General features: G+C 31.8%; 1 protein-coding gene across 1 annotated transcript in view; it reads left to right on the top strand.

The window, feature by feature from the left end:
• LOC135136890 (hemicentin-1) overlaps positions 1–17,661 on the top strand; it is a 162,131-nt gene extending 144,470 nt beyond the window's left edge. The window contains exons 8-10 of the mRNA XM_064066352.1: positions 9,474–9,851; positions 10,025–10,378; positions 16,714–17,661. Of these exons, the coding sequence (XP_063922422.1) occupies positions 9,474–9,851; positions 10,025–10,378; positions 16,714–16,880 (899 nt within the window). The 3' untranslated portion in view covers positions 16,881–17,661. The remainder of the gene's footprint in view (positions 1–9,473; positions 9,852–10,024; positions 10,379–16,713) is intronic.

Raw genomic sequence — 17,661 nt, 5'->3', positions numbered from 1 at the left:
TCGAAAATTTGTAAAGCGAATAAATGAAGAAGTTTTAAAATCCAGTAATTGAAAAATGGAAAACTTCTAAAATCGTAAAATTGGAAAAGTGAAACATTTAACAAACTATAATTATCGTTAGACACATATTTAAAATGAAAATTTACCTCCCACAAAAAAGTTTTTTTTTCACGAATTTTGGTGAAAACTTACCTATTTGTGTCCCAAACTCACTGTAATTTTTTTGATCCAAAATATTTATTTTTCCCCCTTATTTTGATTTAATATCGAAAAACCACCCTAATTTTCAATCGAAACTTCTCACGTCAAAATGTTAGCTTTTTTAAAAAAATCGGTGTGCTTTTTGTTGGTTGAAATCTCTACTTTCTGATGGTGTAAAAAAAAGTATACATTACTAGGGCAGATTTTCATAGGAAATCCAAAAAAACGAAAATCTCGAATTCGAATTTTATCAGGTAAAATTTTGAGCTGTTTATTAAAATTTACACTTTAATTACTCGAAAAAAGCAAGAATCCATGTTACACTGATAAACCAATAAATTGAAAATCCATTAAACAAACGCCTTCTGTTGATGGGAGATTTGTCAATATGAAAGATGATTTAATTCTTGCCAATTGATTTTCGAAATCTTGATTGATTCAGTGTTATATTGTCATTTTTACATGTATAAATAGGGATATTTGATTAATTGCAATCCATTTTTTGCAATATCTTCTTTGTTTGCATGTTTTTTTATAAAAAATATTGGCCAAATTTGACAAATTTTTATCGTCTAACTAGCAGACCCAGCAAACGTTGTTTTGCCATATAAATTGTTTCTAGTAAATATTTCAGTAGGTAAATAAAAAACTAAATTAAAATAAATAAATGAATTGTAATTAAATTAAATTATAAATTATACATAAATATTTATCGTACGACAATGATTATATTCAACAGCCATCTTGAACCCTATTAATAACCCTATACTAATATCGTTACTACAAAATGGAGGTTGGTGGTAGAAGGGCGAAAATTTAGGGTTATATGTATTTTTTGAAGCCAAATCTTAAAAAAATAAAAATAAAAAATTTTGTCCGAAAAATATAAAAAAAATTTTGGGTGGGCCCCGCTTATCACCTAGGGGTATAAAAAATAGTTTACGACCTATTCTCAGACCTACCGAATATAGACAGAAAATTTCATTAAAATCAGTCAAACCATTTCGGAGGAGTTTGGTTACACACACTGTAAAACGAGAATTTTATATATTAGAAGTCAATGAATTTACGATGTTTTTCTTTCCTTTTCCAGCAAACCCAGATGTTGTATCGCAACCAGAAAAACAATACAGAAATGCAACGATATTTTTGAAAGATTCATATTTGAAACTATTGGACGTGAAAAATAGATCTTTTACATTTCCAGAACCTGGTTTGAGAAAATAAATGTCATAATTATTTGAATTCAATTGATTCAAAAGGACCAAAAGATCAATATCTTGACCCACAACTATGACAGTTTTATTAGTATCTCTGGCAGTTTCTATCGAGATCTTAATTATGTCAGCAGCAGCATCTTCTTCTGCTTGGTTACAGGCAAATCCTTGTGACTATAGATTCCAAAAGTTTCTTTTAAGTCAGTCAATTCGTCACAATTCTCTGCAAGTAAATTTTCCGTAGGCCATTCAGGTATATAAGTTATCTTAAAATAGCAATAAATAGGCACCTATGTGTCCCATTCTTTAATAAATGCTCCAAATTTTACATAATAATTAAAAAACAAATTTTTGAATTCGAGTTTTTTCGGTTTTTTGCATTTCCTGTGAAAATTTGCCATAGTAATGTATAATTTTTTTACACCACCTGAAAGTAGAGATTTCAGCGAATAAAACGCACACCGATTTTTTTAAAAAAGCAAATATTTTGACGTGAGAATTTTCGATTGAAAATTAGGGTGGTTTTTCGATATTAAATCAAAATAAGGGGAAACAATAAATATTTTGAATCAAAAAAATTACAGTGAGTTTGGGACATAAATAGGTAAGTTTTCACCAAATTTCGTGATTTTTTTTTTTTTTGTGGGAGATAAAAATAAAAAACCAAAAACTCGGTTATTTGCATTTTTCGCGTAAATTTTGATGTTATATACAGAAAGTGTAAATACAAAAGTTACAGATCTTTTTATTACCTACAACTTTGCCATTTAACTTTTTGCGATAGCACTTGTAGTTTTGCCGGAAATCGTCATAAACCGTTTTCTACCCTTAAAAGCTTCCAATGGGTATCATCCTGTTCTAATTTTTTTTCACTTTTTACCATTTTCAAAGGCTTCGGCACAGGCCTAAAACTCCCAGCCCGCTACTCATACGTATTTTTTACTACTATCATCACGTAATAATAGTAATAATAATAATAACAGCAAATATAATCAAAACTTGTTAGATTATATGGCTGTCGTAAAATTAAGGTATTGTGAAACCCACAGGGGAGCACTTAATAATAAAGCAAACCCACAGTTGTAAATGTTCGACCAGTTTCTAATGACGTCACGCTAGCGGGAAATTTCAAACTATAATAATTTTATATTTTTCATGGCACACTGAAACTAGGTCTCTATTTTGTGTTCGCGTGCCCTCCGCTCGCGCATTTTTAAATTAAATTCTACCCACTCGCAAAAACGTAGCTCCGCCGCGGAATTATCGAATTTTCTGTGTACATTTGTCAGACAAATACTTTCCGAGAACTTACGTATTCGTGACATGTAATTCGTGTAATTAACGTCCGGGCGAGGTAATTAAGTTCTTATATTTCTTAAATACGACGTCTACCTCTCTAATCATTCCCGTTCAGGACCGGACCGGGGCTTTATTTGCGCCGTTATATTCCAGCCGGGTTAATTAGATCCTCCACCCTTTCATTATAATCATTCTCTGGCCGAAAATAACAAATGCTCGCGAAGCTAGAACTTGCATGAAGGCAAAAATGCTGTCAAGATTCCGGCATTAATTATGCTGGAAACGTGCCTGCTTTTATTTCTTCTTTGATAAAACTGTGCCTGCGAATATGCTAAAAATTTCATATTCCCTTTCACGGTTTTAAAAATATTTATGTGTACTCAAAACTATGAAAATAAGGGGGGATTGAAATAAATGGCGGATTTTTGAAACGTCGCTTTTAGTTTATTGCCGCGTCGTCGCCCTTATCCCGTTCATTAATTCATAACCCAGGAATCGAAACGCGTCGTTAAAAATAGCGATTTTTGCGCGGAAGTGTAGCAATTTGGATTTTGTTTTCGTTTGTCATAGAGACAATTGCGTTATTCGGAATTAAAGCATTCCTATGTGCGGAAACAAGAGTTTTGTCGACTCGTTCAAAGCTTTAAACCTGAGATTCAGGCTGAAATGAACACAAAAACAAAGCGACTTAATTTGATCTTAATGTGAATTTATTCCTCTGACCTAGTCAACAAGACATTAAAGCACAAGACTTACTGAAAATAAGTGCTTAGCGAAATTTAATCTTTTTACTTTTTAACTCGAACTCGCGGATAAACAGTCCGTCGGGGTAGAGTCGCTGCTTCACGCGAAGTATAAGTAGGTGAGGCAAATATTTGTATTATTTCTGGCCAATGAAAGGGTTTTTTTTCTAATATTTTAATAATAAATGCGAAAAATTAGTACGAAAACTGGTGCTGTTTGATATGTAGGCTGTCCGTAACGGTTAATTTCTATAAATTTATCTAAAACAAAAAAACCCACCTACCACAAAAAACTGTCTCTAGTCAGGTCAAGTCAGGCCATATCTGCCAGAAAATCTAATTTCCATTGAACATTTCGACGATAAAATATCAATACCAAATTTTCCATAAATTTTGTTCAAAAATGTCTGTCTAAATTCGCCAAATTTACCCTAAGTTGTTTGCAACAAATTCCTAGCTCTCAATATATCTATGAGCGAACTTCTTAACTTTGCAAAACATATATTTTTCCTCTGTTTCCTCTGCTCCGGTCCTTGCGGATATAGATGGGACTTTATTTTTGGCTTTCTTTTTTACATAATCCATACAGTTTTCTTTAAACAATACAATGAGTTAAGAACTTGTTATACATCGTAATGTCTTGTAGAGAAATAAGAATTTTGCAATTAAGGTTCGCTCTCTGACACACGACGAATAGAAAAAATCATCACAATTGAGACAGGGTGGGTGGGCGGGGCTTATATTTTGCCTCTGTCTTTCTTAACATACGTAATCTTCTTTTCACAAGAAGAAACTTAAAACATGTTTAACGTCATAGTAAATTTTTCTAGGATTTTGAAAGTATGCTCCGCCCCTCGGTCTAACAACAAATGAAAAATTCATCACAATTGAGATCGGGTTGGTGGGCGGGGCTTATATCTTGCCTCTGTTTTTCTTAGTATACGTAGTCTTCTTTTCACAACAAGAAACATGTTTCAAATGCTAAACTTTATTGGTGAAATATGGATGCAATTATGCTCCGTCGCTTGATCCGACAACGAATGAAAAATTTGTCACAATAGAGATCGGTGCGGACATAGGTGGGACTTAAGAATTTGTTTCACATGGTAATTTCTTGTAAAGAAGTAAGGATTTTGCAATTAAGGTCCGCCCCCTGACTCACGACCAATAGAAAAAATGACCACAATTGAGAAAGGGTGGGTGGGCGGGTCTCATATTTTACGTCTGTTTTTCTTAACATACATCGTCTTCTTTTCACAACAAGAAACTTAAAACATGTTTAACGTCATTTATTAATTGTACAATGTTTTGATTTGCAAGCCTTTTTTTCAGTTTTTCAAAATTTTGATTTATGTATCAACATTTGTCAATTTCTAGATCGTTTATTTAGTTTTTGATTTTTCCAGTTTCCCCATTTTTTAATATTCCGATTTTCATATTTTCCATTTGCGAATTTTTGTTTCTTCAGTTTTTCGACTTTACAGTGTTCCGATTTTAGGTTTTCTAGTTTTCAATTTTTAATTTTTGAATTTTACAATTTTTCGATTTTTTTGGTTTTGTAATTTTTCGATGTCCCAGATTTTCGATTTGTAGATATCTTAATTTTTTCTTATTTCAAGTAATCGAAATTTCAATTTTTAATTTAGCTTTTAAGTTTTTCAACTTCTCAATTTTTTAATGTTTCATTTTCCCAGATTCTAATCTAAATTTGTTTAAACTGAAATTTTCACGATTTCACAGTTTTTGGATTTATCAATTTTTATATTAAAATTTTTCTTAACTAATTAATTTTTAATTACTTCACCGCATTTATTTATATGGCGTTGACTGGGCATTTTTTAATATCACCCATTCTTGAGTTTTTACAAATTTTTAGTTTTCCGATTTTCCAATTTCTCGATTTTCCAATTTTTTTTAGATTTTACAATTTTTCGAATTTACTTTTTAAGTTTTTCAAAATTTCTATTTATCAACTCTTGAATTTTTCAATTTTTCGCTTTTATAGTTACTTCGACTTTTAAATTTTTCGATTTAGAATTATTTTTTGTCGACTTTACAATTTTTCGCCTTCAAATTTTTTAGTTTTCAATGTTTCATTTCTTCGATTTTTCGATTTGTACATATTTTAATTTTCCTTTATTTCAATTAAACGGTAATTCAAATTTTCATGTCTTCAATTTTTTGATTTGCAGTTTTTTCAGTTTTAGCTTCTGAATAATCAAGTTTTCGTTTTTGCATTTTTAAATTTTGGACAAAAAGAACAAGTTTACTTCAAACAAATTTTCAAAAATTCAAAACATCTTAGCAGCTACTAGCTCCAGCCGCTCACCCTCTATTTTCTTACCGAATATGACATTTGCCAAAATCAGCCTTATCTTAACAGGTACTAGCCCCGCCCACCCACCCTCTTTTTTCTTAGAGGGTATGTGATTTTCCAAAATCAGCCTTAACTTAGGAGGTACTAGCCCCGCCCACCCACCCTCTCTTTTCTCACAGAATATGTCATCTGCCAAAATCAGCCTTATCTTAACAGGTACTAGCCCCGCCCACCCGCCCTCTATTCTCTTAGTACGTATCTCATTTGCCAAAATCAGTTTTATCTTGGCACCTGCTAGCCCCGCCCACCCACCCTCTCTTTTCTTCGAGGGTATGTGATTTGCCAAAATCAGCCTTATCTTAGCATGTACTAGCCCCGCCCTCTCACGCTCTCTTTTCTAAAAGGGTAGCTCATTATCCAAAATTAGTCTTATCTTAGCAGCTACTAGCCCCGCCCACCCATCCTCTCTTTTCTTAGAAGGTATCTCATTAGCCAAAATCAGTCTTATCTTGACAGCTACTAGCCCCGCCCATCCACCTTCTCTTTTCTCACATAATATGTCATCTGCCAAAATCAACCTTATCTTAGCAGGTACTAGCGCCGCCCACCCGCCCTCTATTCTCTTAGTAGGTGTCTCATTTGCCAAAATCAGTTTTATCTTGGCACCTACTAGCCCCGCCCACCCACCCTCTCTTTTCTTAGAGGGTATGTGATTTGCCAAGATCAGCCTTATCTTAGCATGTACTAGCCCCGCCCACCCACGCTCTCTTTTCTAAAAGGGTAGCTCATTATCCAAAACCAGTCTTATCTTAGCAGCTACTAGCCCCGCCCACCCACCCTCTCTTTTCTTAGAGGATATCTCCTTTGCCAAAATCAGTTTTATTTTAGCAGATACTTACATCCATAATAAAACGAAAAAATAAAAAAATCGAAAAATTGAGAGAAAAAAACAATTTAAACGGTGAAGCAACGAAATATTGAAAAATCCAAAAATTCAAAAGAGCAAAATCTAAAAATTAAAAAATTTAAACTGGAAAATCAAAACATTGCAAATCAAAAAGTAGCGGAAACGAAAAATTAAAAATCAAAAAACCGAAAATTCGAAAAATTGAAAAGTAAAATTTTTAATTTGAAATTTCAAAAAAATTGCGACATGAGAAATTGAAGAACCGAAAAATTCAAAAATAGAATAATTTTGGAATGTAGAAATTGGAAATCTCAATGGTGAAGTAACGAAAAACTAAAAAATCGAAAAATCAAACCGGAAACTCAAAAAATTTCAAATCAAAATTTTCGATTTCGCAATTTTTCCATTCTTCAATTAGTTTCTTTACTTTCCGATTTTTTTATTTCTCCAGTTTTCGAGTTTTAATTTTCCGAATTTTTGATTTTTCAGTTTTTACATTCTTCATTTTTTGGACTTTTCAACTGTTTTACTTTTCGATTTCCCGAATTTTCAATTTTTCAATTCTTCAGGTTTTCGATTTTTTTTAATTTCCGATTTTTCGACTTTTCATACTTCTGTTTTGTATATTTCGATTTTTGGATTTTTTGATTTTTCAAAAATTTTATTCATTTGAATTTAAGATTTGTCAATTTTTCCATTCTTCAGTTTTTAGTTTAGACTTTTCAGTTTTTGTTACTTGCCGATTTTTTCAGTTTTCGATTTTTCGAATGTTTCATTAAACGATTTTTCGTTTTTAGGAATTCCAGATTTCCGATTTTCGATTTTTTGATTTCGAATTTTCAATCATCTTCCTTTTCGCTTTTTCAATTTTTCGACTTCGCTGTTTTCCAAATTTTTGTTTTTATTATTTTCGCTTTTTCTAGTATTTCATTCATCGAATCCTCGATTCTTTGACTTTATTTTTCGAAATTTTGATTTTCCAAATTTAAAATTTTCCAATTTTCAATTTTTCTTTAATTTGTATTCCCGATTTTTCAATTTTTCCATTTTTTTATTTTAGAATTTTCAATTTTTCGACTTTTTCCATATTTCGATTCTTGGATTTTTTTTGCTTTTCGAAGACTTGATTTTTTGAACTTTGGATTTTTCGGCTTTCGATTTTCAATGTTTAGTCTCATTTTGGTTTTCTGATTTTTTGAATTTTTGATTTTTCAGTTTTTACATTCTTCATTTTTTGGACTTTTCAACTGTTTTACTTTTCGATTTCCCGAATTTTCAATTTTTCAATTCTTCAGTTTTTCGACTTTTTTTTTAATTTCCGATTTTTCGACTTTTCATACTTCTCGGATTTTTTGATTTTTCGAAAATTTCATTCATCGAATTTTAGAATTATCAATTTTTCCATTCTTCAGTTTTTAGACTTTTCAATTTGTGTTACTTGCCGATTTTTCCAGTTTTCGATTTTTCGAATGTTTCATTAAACGATTTTTCGTTTTTAGGAATTCCAGATTTCCGATTTTCGATTTTTTGATTTCGAATTTTCAATCATCTTCCTTTTCGCTTTTTTAATTTTTCGACTTCGCTGTTTTCCAAATTTTTGTTTTTATTATTTTCGCTTTTTCTAGTATTTCATTCATCGAATCCTCGATTCTTTGACTTTATTTTTCGAACTTTTGATTTTGCAAATTTTAAATTTTCGAAATTTCGAATTTTTGATTTTTTAATTTTTCGGATTTTCAATTTTTTTCTCATTTTCTATATTTCGATTCTTGGATTTTTTTTGACTATTCGAAGACTTGATTTTCGAACTTTTGATTTTTCGGTTTTTCGATTTTCAATGTTTAGTCTCGAATTTTCAATTCTTGGATTTTTCGTTTCTTCGATAATTTGATTCGTCGATTTTTCAATTTCTGTTACTTGTCGATTTTTCGATATTCGAATTTTCAGTTTTTTTTTACTTTCCGAATTTTTGAGTTACAATATTTTTTCACATTTATTTTTAAATTATAAAAAAAATGTCTATAAATATATCCGTCAGAAATAATAAAAATAATAATAGAGCCTCACCTGCTACATAGAATAAACTATTTTTTGACTTGACATAAAATTTCATTTTTTGCAAAAAAAATCCTAAAAACGCAAACACAACAATATAATTTTTGTAGATATTGGAGCATTTTGTGTCTTGTTTTCCCAATTTCTCGACTCACGAGCCGCCTCTGGAGGTAGATTTGTCTGATTCAAATGTGTCCGCTGAACTGACATTGTACATGCAGGTTAATTTACATGTAATAATGAGCTTGTATTGATTTTAAAGCAAGCACATGCGACATGAATTAAAGATTTTTTGACATTTAGAGCCGTAGATGGTTTCTGCAGCGTCATCGGAAGCGGTGTGCCGCACACCTTTCTTAAGACTGTTGCTACGAAAGCAGGTATTTGCCGCCTTGCGTCGTCAGTGAGCTTAATTACAAACGTGCGACTCAGATAATTTCAAATCGAGTGGTGTTTAAAGTTTGTCGTTATCTCTGAGCCGATTATAAAAATCCTCTTCCACTTTTAATAATTTTTTAATCGGGGCCCGTCTCGAATTCCCCAGCCGTCTACAAAAAGTTACTGCATGCAGATAAAGAAGGAATCGGGGCGAGGTTCCCCTGTATTGTTTATAAGCATCGTTTGATTCGCTCGCATCCACTGACTTTCGCAAGTCGGGTCGCAGGGGATTAAATCTTGTACTTAACTGCCGCCGAAATGTTATCCTAAATTTTTTAACGTAAATCCTATTGCAGTGGGATCATCCTACTTCCGCGAGGCGCCGGCTCTTGCCACCCCGACATTGATTGCCATCGTGGTTTCCTGCATCGTTTTTGTCTTGTTCGTGGGCTTGCTGCTGATCTTCTGCAGATGTAAAAGAAATCAGTCGAAAAAGTCCCAATCCAAGGACTACGAAATGGATTCGGTGAGACCGACGATAATCCCGCAGCAGAACCAAGCCCCGCCCCCGTATTACCCATCAACCGGGATGGAAAACAAGGCCCTGGAACACTCCCTGGACCTGGCGCTGGCCATGGAAGACCAGAAGAACGTTTACGCCACGCAGAACGGTTATGGGTATCACGTGGCCAACCCGGACATACAGAGTCGGCAGAATATCGCCAACAACGACTGTAAGTTTATTTGTCGGGTCGTTCCAGACTTCTCCCAGAATTGGGGTTTCGTTGGGGTCGAAACTCCCTCCTACATATTTTACTAACCGTCGAATGATATCAATGAAATCCAAAATCTGGGAGTTGCGGGAACGACCGGATCGCTCCGGGCTCGACTAACGCGTTCGTTGCAGGGGCCAACATGGGCTATTTGGAAAACAGTTATTCAAATTCTAATAACGGGGGCAGCGTTAATTCCCAAGACTCGTTGTGGCAGATGAAAATGGCCGCAGCGTCCACCAACTCGACCAATCAACTTCAACCTCATCATATCAATGTTGATAGGCAGAATTCGTACGGATATGATCCTATAACCCATGGAGGTTATGGGGCAGTTGACGATTATGCCCCCTATCCGCATATTACGACGCAGAGCAATCACGGAGACGACTACATGAGAAACAGCAACAATCCGTCCAGGCAAGATTATTGCAGCGATCCGTACGCCGCCGTACATAAGCCCAAGAAGAGAATCGACCAACATATTGGTGAGTATAAAACACTTTTTACGTAATACGTTTTGGAGATGTCTTCGTCGTCGTAAAGCATAAGCGGTGTTGTTATTACATTAATAATTGAAGATACAAGTTCTCAGAAAAATTGCCCTCATAATACCGAAAGCGTTGTGTGTCTTGCCGGCCATAATCGTGGGAGAGGTCTTTAAATGTTCAGAGCTGCCTTTCTCCGTGATTAAACGCACGGGGGCAGACTGACGGCCAGTTGGGTACTTGTTTCGCTATTTATCGGCTTAGTTTATCGATGGGGGTGAGGAGACAAGCGAAGTTGAGATTCCAAGTTGCTTTTTCCAGTTCGAAACTCATTCTTCACCCTCATATTCAAACGATAACTTCAAGAGTTTAATTTCGCTCAAATTCGCCATAAAGAATCTGGAAAGATCCACGATGGTCAAATTTGCGCCCACTCCAAGTTTAACAGAAATGAACATTGAAGAGGAACGGACAAAGGAAGCATTTTCTTGTCGAACATCAGTTCCAACATTACGATTTTTAACGAAACTGGACTTTAGCGAAATCGCCGATTTTTTCCTATCGTTAAAAACTGTATTCATTTTTACTTTTCGAACGTAAGCAATAGCTTTGTTTTTTTGTCCTAAAAATCTGGATTCATGATAAAATTTCACTTTGAAACTGAAAAACCGAATGTTCTGAAATGTTGCAAATTTCTTAAGATTATCATAGGAATGGTAAATCGTTAATCAAAATTTATTCGGTTATGTCCTCCCCAAAAAACGTTGTTTACGTAATTTTACAATTTTTCCGTAAATTTTATGGAATTACATTTTCTTGTATCATTTTCGATTTGTCTAGTTTTTGTTTTTTCGATTTTCGATTTGTTTATTTTCAATTTTTCAAATAGTTGATTAAACGTTTTGTAAATTTTTGGAATATTTTCCGATTTTCGTTTTTTTTTTTTTTTTTAGAATATTCAATTATCTTACTTTTCGCTTATTCAATTTCTCAATTTTCGATTTTACTAATATTTCATTCAACAAATCTTCGAATTTTCGATATGAGAATATTCAATTATTTTAATTTCTATTTCCCCATTTATCAATTTTTCCATTTTTTGAAATCTTGATTTTCGAATTTTTGTTTTTTTTTTTTGGATTTTCGATATATGCTGTTTCGATTTTTTGGATTTTCGTTTTAATATTTGATTCAGGGAATTTTCGATGTTCGAATTTTTAATTCATTTCCTTTTCCATTTTCGGATTTCTCAATTTTTGAATTCAGCGATTTTTCAAATTTTGTTCGTTGTTTTATTTTTTGCATTTTTCGAATATTTGATTCCTTGATTTTTCGATGTTTGAGTTTTAAATTTTTTAAATTTTAATTCCTCTATTTTTCAATATTTCCATTTTTCGACTTTCGATACTTTGTTTTTACTATTTTTCGATTCTTGGATTTTTGCGATATTTCTTCTTCATTTTCGAAGTTTTGATTTTTCAAGATTCGAAGTTTCCAGTTTCAAGTTTTCGGTTTTCCAATTTTTTGGATTTCCAAATTTTCGATTTTCGATACTCGAGATCAATCTTTTCAATTTTTCGATTCTCCAGTTTTTCTAGTTTCCGTTATTTGAGTTTTCAAATTTTAATTTCGATTTCTCTATTTTTCACTTTTTCGACTTTCGATACTTCGTTTTTTCTGTTTTTCGATTCTTGAATTTTTTTCGATTTTAGGAAAATCTGATCCATTGAATTTTTTATTTTTCAAATTTTCAATTTTTGTTACTTGTCAATTTTTGTTATTAGAATTTTAATTTTTTTAATTTCGATTGCTCGATTTTTCAATTTCTCCATTTTTTGTTTTTAGAATCTTCGATTTTTCTATATTTCAATTCTTGGATTTTTTCCATTTTTTGAAATCTTGATTTTCGAGATTTTGTTTTTTGGATTTTCAATTTTTGCTGTCTCGATTTTTTTGGATTTTCGTTTTAATATTTTTTTCATGGAATTTTCGATTTTTCGATTTTCGAATTTTTAATTCGTTTCCTTTTCCATTTTCGGATTTCTCAGTTTTTGAATCCATCGATTTTTCAAATTTTTTTCGTTGTTTTATGTTTTGCATTTTTCGAATATTTGATTCCTTGATTTGTCGACAATGGATTTTTCGATTTTTCGATGTTTCAATGTTTGGGTTTTAAATTTTTTAAATTTCAATTTCACAATTTTTCGATTCTTGGATTTTTTCGATATTTCGAAGTCTTCATTTTCGACCTTTTGATTTTTCAATATTTGATGTTTCCAGTTTCAAATTTTCGGTTTTCCGATTTTTTTTGATTTTCAAATTTTCGAATTGGCAATTTTTCCATTCTTCAATTAGATTTTTAAATTTTTTTACTTTCCGATTTTTTGATTTCTCGAGTTTTCGATTTTCGATACTCGAGATCAGTCTTTTCAACTTTTCCATTCTCCAGTTTTTCGAGTTTCCGATATTTGAGTTTTCAAATTTTTAATTTCTATTTCTCTATTTTTCAATTTTTCGACTTTCGATAATTCGTTTTTTCTATATTTCGATTCTTGGATTTTTTTTGATTTAGCGAAATCTTGATTTGCGAATTTTTGTTTTTTCGGTTTGACGATTTTTTGGATTTTCGTTTTAGTATTTTTAATTTGATTCTTGTTCCATTTTCGGATTTCTTAACTTTTGAATTCTTCGATTTTTCAAATTTTTTGTTTTTATTTTTTTTTTTTTGGATTTTTCAATATTTCGAATTTTTCGACATTTCGTATTGTCGATTTTTCAATTTTCGAAATTCTCAATTTTCGATTTTCCCATTTTTCGAAATTTGAGTTTTCAATTTTCTAACTTTAACGATTTCTCGATCTATCACTTTTTTCGATTTTCGACGTTTACAGTTTCAAGTTTTCGGTTATTCGATTTTTTCGATTTTCATATTTTCGAATTGGCAATTTTTCCATTCTTCAATTAGATTTTTAAATTTTTTGATTTCTCGAGTTTTCGATTTTCCGATGTTTTGAGTTTTCAAATTTTTTAATTTGGATTTCTCTATTTTTCAATTTTTCCATTTTTTTGGGTTTTTTCATTCGAAATTTTAGACTTTTTGACTTTTCAATTTTTGTCACTTGTCAATTTTCGATATTCGAATTTGAATTTGTTTTAATTTCGATTTCTCGATTTTTCAATTCTCCATTTTTTGATTTTAGAATTTTCAATTTTTCGACTTTCGATAATTCGATTTTCCATATTTCGATTCTTAGATTTTTTTCGAAACCTTGATTTTAGAATTTTTGTTTTTTCGGTTTGACGATTTTTTGAATTTTCGTTTTAGTATTTGATTCATCAAATTTCCGATTTTTCGACATCAGAATTTTTAATTTGTTTCTTTTTCCATTTTCGGATTCTCAATTTTTGAATTCTCCGATTGTTGTTGTATTTTAATTTTTGGATTTTTCAGTTTTTCAAATTTTTTATTTTTTTTTTTATTTCTCAATATTTCGAATTTTTCGACATTTCGGATTGTCGATTTTTCAAATTTTCAATTTTCGATTTTCCCATTTTTGGAATTTTCGATATTCGAGTTTCCAATTTTTTAACTTCGGTTTCTCGATCTATCAATTTTTCCACTTTCCGTTTTTTAAAGTTTGGATACTTTGTTTTTTCTATTTTTCGGTTCTTGGATTTTTTCGATTTTTGAGTTTTTTCTCAGTTTCAAGACTTCAATTTTTATTACTTGTTGATTTCTCGAGTTTTCGGTTTTCAATATTCGAATTTTCAATTTTTCCATTCTTCATTTTTCGATTTTCAATTTTTTTAATTTTCGATTTTTTGATTCCTCAAGTCCTTGATTTTTCGAATTTTCAATTTTTCGGCTTTTTCCATATTTCGATTCTACGATTTGATTGAACTTTTGATTTTTCGATTTTTCGATTTCCGACATTTTTACAGTTTCAAATTTTCGGTTTTCCGATTTTTTGTTTTTTCGTTCTGATTTCTCGGGTTTTTGATTTTCGATACTCGATTTTTCAATTTTTACATTCTTCTGTTTTTAGACTCTTCAACTTTTGCTTTTCGATTTCTCGAATTTTCAGTTTTTCCATTCTGTAGATTTTCGATTTTTCAATTTTTTAATTTTCGATTTTTTTATTTTTTTCAGTCCTCGATTTTTCGATTTTAGAATTTTCAATTTTTCGACTTTTTGTATATCTGGATTCTTGGATTTTTTCGAGTTTTCGAAGTCTTGTTTTTCGAACTTGTGATTTTTCGGTTTTCAACTTATCGAATTTCCGCTCTTATGGATTTTCATTTTGTTTTCTTGTCCATTTCTTGATTTTTCAGTTTTTCGATTATTCGGTATTCGAATTTTCAATTTTTTAATTTTGATTTCTGTACTTTTCAATTTTTTGATTTCTCGAGTTCTCGATTTATCGAATTTTCAATTTTTCGACTTTTTCTATATTTCAATTCTTGGATTTTTCGATTTTTCGAAGTCTTGATTTTCGAACTTTTGATTTTTTAGTTTTTTCATTTTCGATGTTTATTTACAGTTTCTAATTTTCGATTTTTCAAATTTTCCATTTGGCTATTTTTGCATTCCTTAGTTTTTAGACTTTTCAATTTTTTTACTTTTCGATTTTTTGATTTCTCGAGTATTCGATTTTCGGTACTAGAATTTTCGATTTTTCAGTTTTTACATTCTTGGATTTTTCGTTTTTTCAATTTTTTTATTTCTCGAGTCGTCGATTTTTCGAAGTCTTGACTTTCGAACTTTTCAAATTTTCGGTGTTCCGATTTTTTGGATTTACGTTTTTGCCAATATTTGATTCATTAAATGTTTTATTTTTCGAATTTCGAATTTTCAATTTTTTCAATTTCGATTTTTGGCTTCTCGGGTTTTCAAATTTCAATACACGAATTGTAAATATTTCCACTTTTCAATTTTTGATGTTTCGAATCTTCGATTTTTCAATTATTTTTAATTCTCCAGTTTTTAGACTTGGATTTTTTTGTTTTTTGATTTTTCGAAGTTGTACTTTAACGGCGAGGAAAGTTCTGTCGAAATAACCATCTAGCAATTTTTTTTAATTACCACGCTATTTTCATGTAAAAAAATTACATATTTTTAAAGTTTTGTGTATATTAAACATTTTTGATCTTTTAGAAATTTATTATTTTTATTATATACAGGGTGATTCACATAAGAGCACGAACCCGTCGTACTTTGAATGCAACACAACATACATCTGACGAATCACTAGATTCTACAAGAATTCAGAAATAAAATATGGATCTACCAGATCCGTCAGATGCGTCACATTTGAAGTACATAGCTCCTAGAATACGAAAAAGTAGGTCCCGTTTCCGCCTCTGTCTCTACTATCCTATTAGACAGAAACTCCCCCACTATCGAACAAACTATTGTAAAATTTCAGACACATTTTAAGATCCCGTGATGACGTCATTACAAAATTTTGCCTAGTAACCTTATGTAAAAAATGATGACGTCACCACAGAGTTACTTGAATTGAGGACAGCATGCTCTACCTGCAGTGTAATAATCCTTTTAATCTAAACGGAAATTGGATTTTCTGAAAAGCTCGTGATTTTCCGGAAAACCAAAAAAATCTATTAACATTTGTTATTCAATGTAATCAATAATTCAGTTGAAACACATGCAAAAGAAACTTCGGCAGACGGTAAAAGCTTTTTTTAATGACATGTGCCGAGCACTAATGTGACACATTTCCGTCTACTTAAAAAAAAACTTATTGTGAGAACAAATAAATTTCATTTAGGGCATTATTTTTACGCAGTCAACCTTGTTGTCATATGTTATTATTAGATTTTGTCTGTAATACAGAATTTTAATGGAGACTTTTTTCGTGGACTGGATTTAACCGAAAATGGCACTTTTTTGTTGTTGATTGGGATGCAGAATGTACGTGGGCTACGAACTTGATTCCAATTCAAATTTAATACTAATTTTAGGCAATCGATTGAGTTATTCGTTCCGGCAGAGCCGTATTAGAGCCAATATCGGTTCCAACTAGTATAAACCCATAATAAACGCAACATTTCCGAGTGTGACAAATACAGACATCGGTACTCCGTCCTCGATGCTTGATCCCACTGTGCATTCATATTGGTTTGAATATGGATTTTATTGGTACTTTCCACAGCGGCAGCTCACTCAAATGAGATACTTGACGTTTTTGTTCGTTGTCGGTATTCACAGTAGAATTTCGCAGCGTTCGCCGCCCCTCGTTTCTTTGTTATACTCCTTGTACAATTCGCCAAATATTGTGTATGAATTATTTGTCAAATCCGTCTTTTCTTTGCAGACTCTCCATATCACGACGTCAGCGGCCTCCCGGATCCATATTTGGAGCAAATGGAGGACGAGAAGCCGCCTCAACACATGTCACTCAGTTATGAGGAAAGTTTAGAAAGTGGATATTCCACCCCTAATTCCCGGACAAGAAGAATAATTCGCGAGATAATTGTCTAAGTGTTGTTTTCGTTCCCCGTTTGAGACTTTTTTTGTGCTTCCCGCGTATCAGCAGAGTTTGTAAATTCCCTATTTTTATGTTTCGAAAATAATTATCGTCTTGAGTACCTGAAATCACGTTATTATTCTTCACAATATTAGTGTTTTAAATGTTTGTGTGTGTGCATGTGGACCGTTTTTAACTGCCATTTCGTGTCACAAATTTTGCCATTTGAAAGCCAAATGTGGACTAACAAACTTTTTAAAAAGACGAATTTTAAAGAAATGTGATTATGATTGCAATAAGTATTTGTTGTGTACTGTTATCGTATTGTTTGATTTAGGTTTGTGGAGGTGGCGCATCGTGTTACCTTTCATCGACGTGCCTTAAAGACTGGTAAATAAGCCCATTTGCCACTTTTTAACGTGCTTTTATTTTTTTATGGACGACGAGATTATTTTGTAGAGAAAATGTGCCAAAGAAAAGTAACTCGATGCGCTACGACGACTTGGTTCTCTTGTGTTTTCACGTGCTATTTTCGAAAAGTGTCACGCTCAAAGTTTTCTTCGTTTCAAATGATCTCACAAGATGATTAAAAGCCGACTAGAGAATATTAAATAATTTTATTGTGTATTATTTTGTAAATACAATGCAAAAAGACTATTATTTTGTAAATGTAAGGCTAGGTCTTTAAGATTATTACTATACTCGAGTTTTAATGTTGTAAATAATACCCCATGATAAGTTTTTTATTTGTATCATTCATTTTTGTAAATAAATGTGTATTAAAAACTTTTCTAA

The sequence above is a fragment of the Zophobas morio genome, unplaced genomic scaffold, assembly GCF_036711695.1.
Source record: "Zophobas morio isolate AGI-343-1 ecotype UQ-CSIRO unplaced genomic scaffold, CSIRO_AGI_Zmor_V1 ptg000004l, whole genome shotgun sequence".
NCBI lineage: Eukaryota > Metazoa > Arthropoda > Insecta > Coleoptera > Tenebrionidae > Zophobas > Zophobas morio.
This window is presented reverse-complemented; position numbering and strand designations above follow the sequence as displayed.